General features: G+C 41.9%; 1 protein-coding gene across 1 annotated transcript in view; it reads left to right on the top strand.

Moving 5' to 3' along the window:
* The first annotated feature begins 2,487 nt into the window (after nt 1-2,487).
* schip1 (schwannomin interacting protein 1) overlaps nt 2,488-10,572 on the top strand; it is a 369,798-nt gene continuing 361,713 nt past the window's right edge. Inside the window, exons 1-2 of the mRNA XM_054793942.1 lie at nt 2,488-2,629; nt 2,709-2,796. Of these exons, the coding sequence (XP_054649917.1) occupies nt 2,607-2,629; nt 2,709-2,796 (111 nt within the window). The 5' untranslated portion in view covers nt 2,488-2,606. The remainder of the gene's footprint in view (nt 2,630-2,708; nt 2,797-10,572) is intronic.

Below are 10,572 nucleotides of genomic sequence, written 5' to 3'. Positions count from 1 at the left end.
GTCAGTACTGGTGTTTTTTTTTTTTTTTAAATTCACAGCCTTGTGATGTGTCCAAGTGCTTGTGGCTACTCAGCACATTTGCTTTTACAATCCCTCCAGGTTTTTATAGGTAGCCTTGCGCCAAATAGAATCAATCAAACCTGTTGCATTTTAACTAATGTGTATAGACTAATAAAAGAGTGTATAAACAGTTTGGACAGTTATTCCTTCACTTCAGAAATGGAGGTACAGAAGGAACCTGCCCCCCGACCCTCCCAATGCACAGTGAAATCTGCAATAACGTACCCCATACTTTCATTATAGCAGTTGTGGGAGGTCAGGGCCAGCAAAGCCTTGTCTGCTGGTCATGAACACTATGAGAAGCACTGCCCAACATGAAATTTTAACTATTTAATCCCAACTGTCTATTATTGTCATTTCATAGCATGTCTCTTGGCTGCACTGCTTCCAGTATGTGTATGTGTGTGTAAGGTTGTTTTGTCCAATCAGATTTCAGCTTCTATATGTTGCCATGTCAATGTAATCTGCCCAGGGCCTTCTGAATTAGGAATGCTGGCCCATGTCACTTAAAACTCTAAAGACCAACGGGGCTGTTTCTTTAACCAATCAGATTTCAAATTCACCTCACAGGGCCAGCTAGCAGGGCTTCAACATTTTTCTCTCCTTTTCTCGCAACTGATTGGTTGATGTCTGAAAGCCTATGCCTAACTTTCTCTTTTTTCTTCTTTTTTCTTCAGATTATGTTTTGTAGAGGTAGTTGTTTAGAGACAATCCATTTGATGATAAAAGCTGAACTGCATTTTTTGCTTTAGTAATACAGTAATGGTATTCATCCCCAATTCTATAATGTGTTTTTGTATATTATTGATGGTTTGTATTTGTGATATGACAGTGGTGGTATTAAGAGGTGGATTGGGTCACTTAGGGCCCAGGTAACAAGTCGACTACACTTCCACTGCATTATAGGATTCATTATTGGACTCTGAGGTGCCTTTTATCTATGTGAGAAATTTCAAGTCAATACGACTTTGCTAAGAAGTTATATATATAGCTTTGTCATATGGGAGAAAACCCTATTATTAACTTTGGTTTTTGCTCTAATTCTACTTTCTTCTTAAATTATCTTTGTAAATATTTTTTGTAACATTATGACTTTACTTCAGTAATATTTTGAGTGAATCTCCATAACATAACTTTTTCTTCAACCTAATTTTCCAAAAATTCTTGTTTCTTCTTTCTTTTTATATTTCAACTCTATGCTACTAAAATTACATTATTTTTCCTCATAATACGAATTTATTGTTGTAAAATTGAGACTTTTTTTCTCATTAGATTACGACTTGCTTGTCTTAATATTTTGACTGTAAAATTACAGCTGTTTTTTTTCCCATTGCTTCTGCTTTTTTTTGTTTTTTTTACATCTTCTTGTAATTATGACTTTATTCCCATACTATTTTGACTTTATTCTCGTAACATAACTTTTATCGCAATGTAATCTTCCAAAAATGACATTTTCTGTTGTTTTGTTTGTTTCTCATAATATTACAACTTTTAACAAAGTAACATCTTTTTCCTTTATTTCAACTTTTTGCTGCTAAAATTACATGATTTTTCCTCATCGTGCACGTTTTTTCTCTTACAATACGACTTTTTTTCCCTCAATATTTTGACTTTCTTGTAAAATGACAGCTGTTTTTTTCCATTGCTTTTGCTTTTTTTAAAATGTACTTTCCAACTATTTCAACTTTCTTCTTGTGAATTTTCTTCCAGTGATTAGGACTTTATTCCCATAACATTTTGACTTTATTCTTGTGACATTATAGCTTTTTCCGGAACCTAATTTTACAAAAATGTAAAAAACATAAATTTGATTTGTTGTTTTGTTTGTTTCTCATAATATGACGACTTTATTCTTGTAAAATTGCTGCAGATTTAGCCTTTTTTGCTGCTTTTGTTTTTTGTTTTTTTTTTAAGTTTTCTTGTTAAATTATATTTTTAGAATGTGCCGCATGCCGCAAATGGCCCCTGGGCCGCACTTTGGACACACCTGGCTCACACAATGCATATCCAGACTGTACATTTAGAATGCAGTCGTCAGTCTTATTCTATTTCAGTTGATAATTTAGTTTTTTTCTCCCCATATTATTTTCTGAATTATTGAGGAATGAGCACAGCTGTTTATAGGACTTGACTGCCCCTTTATCACTGGGACATATTTCACCTATTCGTAGAAATACCAACTCCATTATTCAACCCTCAATTATATGATGCATAATAATATGTCATTAAGACATATGTCACAAGCCTCTGTGCTCATCTATTTTGCACGTTTGTGGTGCTTTTCCAAAGCCTTACCATGCACTTTTGGCGTGCACATTAATGCATGCAGTGACAAGCTGTATAAAAACGCGCGCACACGCTCAGCATCCGATTGGCTGCGAGATCCCCCCCCCCCCCCCACCCCCCTTCCACTCACTCCCCTCCACCCCTTCCTCTAACCAAGTCAGGTCATCTCTCCGGCTGCTCCCGTCGCAAAGTGTCCACTTCATCAGTGACTGGCTGCAGAAAGATAGAAAGGAGGGAAAGCGCGCGCGCGAGAGAGAGGCATGCTGAGAAACTCCACGCACAGGTTGGTGTCACAACATTGCGCTCCGCTCCACGCACATTATACCTCCACTGTGTGCTGACTTGAGCGGTTGTCCTTGCAGAGGCATGCACCCGGCGGGAGAGGAGGCGAGGATGCGTGTGCAGGGGGCGCGGGAGAGAAGACACCTTGCTCTGTGCATCAACAACCAGGTGAGACCCCCCCTTTTTTTTGTTGTTGCGTGGATTGGATTTACGCAGTATAAAAAAATGTTTGAGTGGGTGGGTGAATCTCCTCTCTCTCTCTCTCTCTGCTCACAAGCAATGATGTAATCCACTTTTCTGGGCTTTTAATGGGAGCAGGAAGTTGATCAGACTGAGGCTCATTGATTAGAATAAAAGCTATATAAGACGTATCAGCGCAGGAAACAAGAGTGGAGCCATTTGCACACTCAAACCTGACATACAACTTTAATTGCTTAGGATTTTGTCTCCCCTGTAGTTGACCTCTTCAAATGGATGGATTCAGTTTGCTTGGGGGAAATTGCCATGGTGGACATCTCGTCAGCGTTTGATTATATCTGTATGTTTACACTATTTTTAAATGGTAGCTTTAAATGGGTGCACTTTACAGCTTGAAAATCCCTATAAGAAAAGTAGCACAAGAGTCCAATGATTATCAGATCATTTTTTCTGGTAATCTGCAGAAAATTATGCAGCAATCTAGTACAGAACGTTTATGACTTATTTATATTGCAATATGTTTGTATGTGATGCCATGTGCTTCCTATGAGGTGCACAAGTTCACCTGCTTGCAGTGAGTTGCTGAATATTTAATGCCACTGATGTAGTGTTGCGCATTATTGGCGGCTGAGGATATTGAGCTTGTGAGCCGTGCGCGCACTGTTCCATCACGGCTTTTTGACTCGCACTGCAATATATTACAGTACCACGGTGCAACACACATGCACACACGCACGCTCCTGCCGCCCTCTTTAAACTTTCTCATTTTACTCTTTGGGATCCGCTCCAATCCATTTCCACTGACAGTGGAGTTTCATTATTGTATATATCTTTTAAAAAAATGACATTTCCCAAATTTGACGCAGCTTAACTCCATGTCAGAAGGAGTTCACCTGAGTGGAGGACACTTCCTGGCCCCTGAGAAAGGCCTATAGGCAGTAATCGGTGTGTGAAATACGAGCGAGGAGATAGAAATGCAGTTTATTGGATATAGAGGCCGCTCCACTTGCTGGTGTCTATGCGAGTGATTCAGGTTCATCACTCAGGCATGGACCCCCACCTGCCCCTCTCCACTTCACATCACCCAGACCCCCCCCCACTGGGACGCACATTCATCTGTCCAGCTATTACCCCATAATCAATGAGACAGCACAGTTTTTTACGGCTAAAGGGCAGGTGTTGTTAACCATTTCACGCAGAGCTTATTTAAGCAGCATGCCACCGGGAGGGGTGGCCACCTTTTTAATGGGTGGTGTTGGGGGGCTGCAGCGTGAAATACACCGTGCAGGTGTCATTGTTGACGCAGCACTTGTAGCTGGAATGATGAAGTCATTCATCAAGATCCCGAAGGAGGTGATTCAAACCCGGTCCCGGCATGCAACACTCTAAATCAAATCATCAGGAAACACAGATGCTGTAAGTAAAAGGATGGGTATGATGGGGATAGCATGTTACTCAAGTGCATTATTGTCCTTGCACCTGCACATCTCAGTATAATAACATCTGATACAGGAGCTGCCTCCATGCTATTCTTATGTATGTATGTCGATGAAAAGGCTCTGTCATATCTCAACCAAATGCCAGTCAAAGATCTTATACATATATATATACAGTATATATATATATATATACAGTATATATATATATATATATACACTCCTGATCAAAATCTCAAGACCAGTTTGACAAGTTAATTTATTGAAAACAACAATTAAACTGAATAGGCTGTTTATCAGCTGATCAAAAGTTTAAGACTATCGCTCAAAAAATAACAAAAAAAAAATTCCTGAAGGACTCAGTCATGAGTAGCTCTACTGTTCTTGTTAATCACTTCAAAAATTGGTTTGGGCATGCTTGATGTGAGTGTTTCCAGGAGGCTAGTGGGAACATTGCTCCAAGTGGTGAAGATGGCTTCACAAAGAACACCAACTGTCTGGAACTGATGGCCATTTTTATAAACTTCCCTTGCCATCCATCCCCAAATGTTCTCTATGGGATTTAAATGAGGGGAACATGCAGGATGGTCCAAAAGAGTGATGTTATTCTCCCTGAAGAAGTCCTTGGTCAAGCGAGCATTGTGAACTGCAGCGTTGTCCTGTTGAAAACCCCAGCTGTTACCACACATACGAGGGCCCTCAGTCATGAGGGATGCCCGCTGCAACATCTGCACGTAAGCAGCCGCCGTTTGACGACCCTGCACCACCTGAAGCTCCAGTGTTCCACTGAATGAAAAAGCACCCCAGATCATGATGGACCCCCCCCCCACTGTGCTAGGTAGAAAACATCTCAGGTGGGATCTCCTTGTCATGCCAGTAACGTTGGAAGCCATCTGGACCGTCTCTCATCAGAGAATAAAACTTTTTTCCACCTTTCAATGTCCCATGTTTGATGCTCCCTGGCAAACTCTAAACGGGCAGTTTTGTGGAGTTGAAGGAAGACTTTTTGTTTTTTAAACCCTTTTCCCGCAGATGCCGTCTGATGGTTATTGCGCTGCAGTCGGCACCAGTCAGGGCCTAAATTTGGGTCGAAGATCGCCCTGTGTCTTGATTGACAGCCATTTGGATCCTCCGGCTCAGAGCACGGGTTCGTTTTTCGGGTCTACCACTTGACTTTTTTGTTTCATAATGGTCAGGATCTTTAAAAAAATTAAGAATGACTGATTTACTGCACCCAACCTCAGCAGCAATGGCACGCTGCGAGAGGCCTTGCTTATGCAGCTCGACAATCCAACCACGTTCAAAAAGAGAAACCTTCTTAGCTTTAGCCATCAGGAGGGCATAACAGTGTGAATGCCTGACAGAAAATGAAAATTTTGAGCAGATTTTGGCTTTTATAGCCTGTGGTCTTAAACTTTTGACCAGCTGATAAACAGCCTATTTCAGTTTAATTGTTGTTTTCAAAAAATGACTTTTTCAAAGTGCTTTTTGTCTCACTCCCCCTTCTTGTTTTTGCATATTGTAGCTCTACTTAAAACCTCATTAAGATCCAAAACTGCAAAATGCAAATTCTAGCAATTTTTCAACTGGTCTTAAGATTTTGATCGGTAGGGTATATATATCAGTGATTCTCATAGGTCGCAGGTCATTGCCCAGACAAAACAACAAAAAAAAAGATGTACTGACCTGATGTCCGTGAATGCACTTGCCGTTCTTGTCTGTGCCATTTGCTTACTACAGTGCCACGAGGTGCGTGCCACGTTCATGGGTAACTTTGTCAAGCTTGAGCGGTCGGGAAAGACGGGGAGTGGGGACTTCCTTCCGTTCGACACACAGCTGCAGATATCTGCTGGAGACAGCGTCTCACCCTTGCGGCTCATGTTGTGTTGCAAACGGTCCCTTTTTAAATAGAAGATTTGGGTCACTGCTTGTCATTGAGGGGTGATGGTGGGTCCCGCTGACAAACCAGTTGAGAACCACTGCTCTATAAGACAGGAGTGCTCTACTGTTTTTAAAGAAACACTGCACTTCAAAAAAAAATGTTGCCCATCATCCACGATCCTTATGTGAGACATGAACACACGTGTTTCTCTTTTTTGTGCATTCGAAAGATATGAAAACAGATGAAAAGAGGCAGCTAAGTAATGCGTAATGGGACACCACTATTCCGCCTCCAAAGCCCGCTGTTAAAACACCTCCAAAAACCTGCAACAAGGTTAATATGCAGGTCACATTATGTCAATTGGCTCTTTTTGGAGGTTTTTCCAGAAGGCTTTCTAAGCGGAATAGGCGTTTCCCATTACGTGCATTCTTAGTTGTCTATAGACCCAGCTGGTTCTGAAGTGCTTTGTGTTTCTGCATGTATTCTTGGTTGCTCTTTATACTTCTAGATCCCTTCTAGAAACTTATTGCTATTAAAGCCGATTTGTCTCCACATCCTGAGGTGACGCTACAACATATAATAGCAAAGCGTGACACCAAATGCAATATCTTGTTAGTCAGGAGTCCCCAACCACCGGGCCCCGGTCCGTGGGCGGGGCCGAAAAGGGCTGTGGGAAACTTTCAGGTGCAAAAAAACACTTAAAAAATACATTTGTAAATAACTACATCCAATTTTTTGTAAATGCAAATACATTTTGGAAATATGGGCCATTATTTGATTTAAAAAATAATGTACAGTGTTCCCTCGCTACATCACAGTTCACCTTTCGCAAACTTTCGCAGAAAAAAATTGTTGTACTTTCCTTTTTTTACAGCGTATGATCGTGCATTGTGTCCTGCGTCCCGATTGGCTAAGGAAGTACCTACGCATTGTGTTCTGCGTCCTGAATGGTTAAGGGACTGAAAGACCATTGTCAATCAATCTCCTCCGTGCCTTCTTGTGCAGTACAGAATGCGTTCGGCTTGCCAAATTTACCTAAATATTCGATTGCTAGCAGTGTGACTGTGAAGTGCTGTGAGTGTTTGCACGTTTTATCCCCGACAACACCCGCAATGTCGACGAGGCACCTGCGGTCGCACCCAGAAGGCAGAGGAGGATGCTAACCATCGCACAAAAAGTTGGACTTCTGGACATGCTGAAGGAAGGTAGAAGTTGCGGCTGTAGGGCGCCATTACGGAATGAATGGATCTTCGGTTTGAGGAGGAGGAGGAGGAAAATAGGATGACAGGAGCAATATGTTTTAACAAGGATACAAAAACGCTACAGTACAGCAGAACGGCGCCAGGACGAAGAGGCATGATGAATACAGTACAACGTAAATAATCCGTTCCGAGAACCTTTATGTTATAAGGTTTTTATGTTATACAAAGCCTAAAATACATGTAAATAGCCTAATCCGTTCCAAGATCTTCCCAAACTCACCCCATTGGTCCTTCAAAATATTCAAAGTCCACCAAATATGGTGGGAAAATATAAGAAAACGTTAGCATAAACATAGTAGAGTAACATTCCAATATAAAATAAGGTAATAAATGAGATTACTGTAAATGAATAAAACTGAAAAACAAAAACAATCCTACCGTTCACAAGATGTCTTGATCAGGAGCGCGAGTGGAGGCAGGAAGGAGGAGGAGGAGGAGGAGGACTAGTCTGAGTCGCATCGCGACTCAAAGCGTCTAAAAGTCAGCTGGTCTCACAGACAAACGCACACACACTACACGATAACGCTGTGTGCAAAATTTTAATTTGTAACTTAACTTAATTGTTTAAGTTAGATTCAGGGCGACTGCAAAGAGGAAGGGAGGTTGAAGGGAGAAGCCTGTCTCTCACACAAACTCACGTACGCGCTGTATAAGTCAGCCAATGAGATGAGAGCGTAGGCGGTGCCCCGATCCTGGATCAAGCTGCTGCGTCGAGGCACCACTGTACGCTACGCCCGCTCACTCCTTCCCCTTTAAACCCCTTTCGAATCAATATTTGCCACAAAATGTGTTTGTTGTAATTATTAGATTAGAATCAGCTACAATTCACCCCTAATGAACGATATGAAACAATGATGATAATCATGAGATTTGCTGTGTAGTAGGATGATGACGAAAACACGTACGGAACAGCACGAGCTGATGCTTTAAACTTCACTCTAAGCTTCTAGTTTCATTCTCTTTTTTTCTTTTGTATGGAACTGTGCTTTCATTTATTTCATAATGGCGATTTTAAACATATCCAGAAGGTCAAACTTTTTATGCAGTGTCATTGTTACCTCTTGCCAAAAAAACCTGAGAAAGGTGCAAGGAATTTGGGCTTCATGGTAGCGCAGAAATACAACCTTAGAAATCACAAAAACTCACACCAAAAACTAGCATTTGAAGAATTGCAGGTGAGCCAGTGATGTGCTGCTGGTGCGTCGCGTGCTGCTTTCCTGTGTATGTGGTGCCATGACCAGAAAGTGCATGTACTGTACGCTTTATTATTACGTGGCCACAAAAAAAATGAGAAAAAGCACAGACGGGCGGGTTTTTCCACAAAAAAATGTGATAAAAATTCAAAAATTTGTGAGGTTGTGAATGCTGAATCACAAATATGCAGTTATCCACAGCATATGACAAGTGTGTTAGGAATGGAATATTTTCCCTTTGCTTTGAACAAGACGTGTTGATGGCACGCACGGTGGCCTAGTGGTTAGCATGTCGGCCACACAGTCGGGAGATCCAGAAGATCTGGGTTCGAATCTCTGTTGGGCATCTCTGTGTGGTGTTTGCATGTTCTCTGGATTTTTTCCGGGTACTCCGGTTTCCTCCCACATTCCAAAAACATGCATGTTAGGTTAATTGTTGACTCTAAATTGTCCATAGGTATGAATGTGAGTGTGAATGGTTGTTTGTCTATATGTGCCTTGTGATTTTTTTTGCCCAAAGTCAGCTGGGATAGGCTCCAGCATACCCCCGCGACCCTAGTGAGGATATAGATAGATAGGGCATAGAAGATGGATGGATGGATGGATGGATGGATGTTGATAGCAGAAACAAGATGCACGATCATCGTGGCCGATGCAAACGCACTCTATTCTCATAGATATCTTGCGCACACACGTGCCTAACATCCTAACATTGAAACAAGGGAAGTTTGCACCCATTGCACCACCTCCCTGACAGAACTCAGAAAAGAAAGCGGAACAGCGTTCCTCTCTGGAGAGCTATTGGACTTTGCCAAACCTTTGTTGGCTGCTAATTGCTCTCTCCAGTGCTGGCATTGCCATTGCTTGTATCTACTTCTGTTTGAATTAAAATGCAAACCGTCCTTGATACTCCTCAACCCATTTCACAGCCTTTAGAATAAACTAATCTGGGGAGACAAGTCTTCAACATGTCTTTTTGAAAGCAGAGGGAAAATATTCCATTCCTAACAGAAGTGTTCTGCTACTTTTAGAAATCTGCTGCCAAAATGCTAGGCCCTCCCAAGTTTTGAAATGAACTCTTGGGCCAGCCTGATGCCATCCATGGTAGCCTAATATCCCAAACAATCATGATTTACTTAGCATTTTTGATGCATGTCTTGTCTCGGATCTCATGTGTACCTAATGGAGTATCTGGTGAGTATACATCCTTGTTGTGTAGTTTCAGTGGAGTAATGGACCACAAGTACCCTGAAAGAAAGCAACACACGCATGGATGCGGGCAGACACTCGCGGCTGCCGTGTTTATTGTCATCTCCCTCTCGTTACCGCGCCTTGAAGGGTGAGAGTATCATCTCGCTGAGTGAGTATGCTCTTTGATCAGGACAGGGCGTGTGTATGAGATCTCTCGCTTCCTCTCTCACCATATGTTAGCCGCAGCCGCTCTCCACTGGTAAATAGTAGCAGAGGGAATAGTCTCAAGTGCTCCATTTTGCATTTTGATAAGTGTGTGATCATGTTCTTGCTCTCCTCCACTCCAGGATGTCTCTTTCTTCCTCTGCTGCTCCTCGACCACATTAGATATATGCTCCCTCGCCTTCCCGAACACTCCCGCCTCCTCATATTTTCCTGCTTCACTGCACGCACCGCACCTGTTTGCAACATTTTAAACTCATCTTCCACCATCTTCATTTGGTACACTTGCAGTGGTGCAGAAGTTGCACACGGAGAGTTCCATGTGGACCCGTTGTGAAGCATTAGAAAGGGAACCAAAATAACTTGTTTGTTCACCATAAAATGTTACATAAATACCTTTTTGAGAATATCAATACAAACAGAACATTATTATTTTTGTAAAGGCAACTTTGTACATGTGTACCCAATATAGTGTCTGGTGTATTCAGCTCAGCAGGGGTGTCCAAACTATTTCCAGCGAGGGCCACATAGTGAACAATGAAAGGATGCAACTTTGCCAC

Source organism: Dunckerocampus dactyliophorus, chromosome 12 (genome assembly GCF_027744805.1).
Source record: "Dunckerocampus dactyliophorus isolate RoL2022-P2 chromosome 12, RoL_Ddac_1.1, whole genome shotgun sequence".
Classification (NCBI taxonomy): Eukaryota; Metazoa; Chordata; class Actinopteri; order Syngnathiformes; family Syngnathidae; genus Dunckerocampus; species Dunckerocampus dactyliophorus.
Note: the sequence above shows the minus strand (reverse complement) of the source record. Positions and strands in the feature narration are given on the sequence as shown.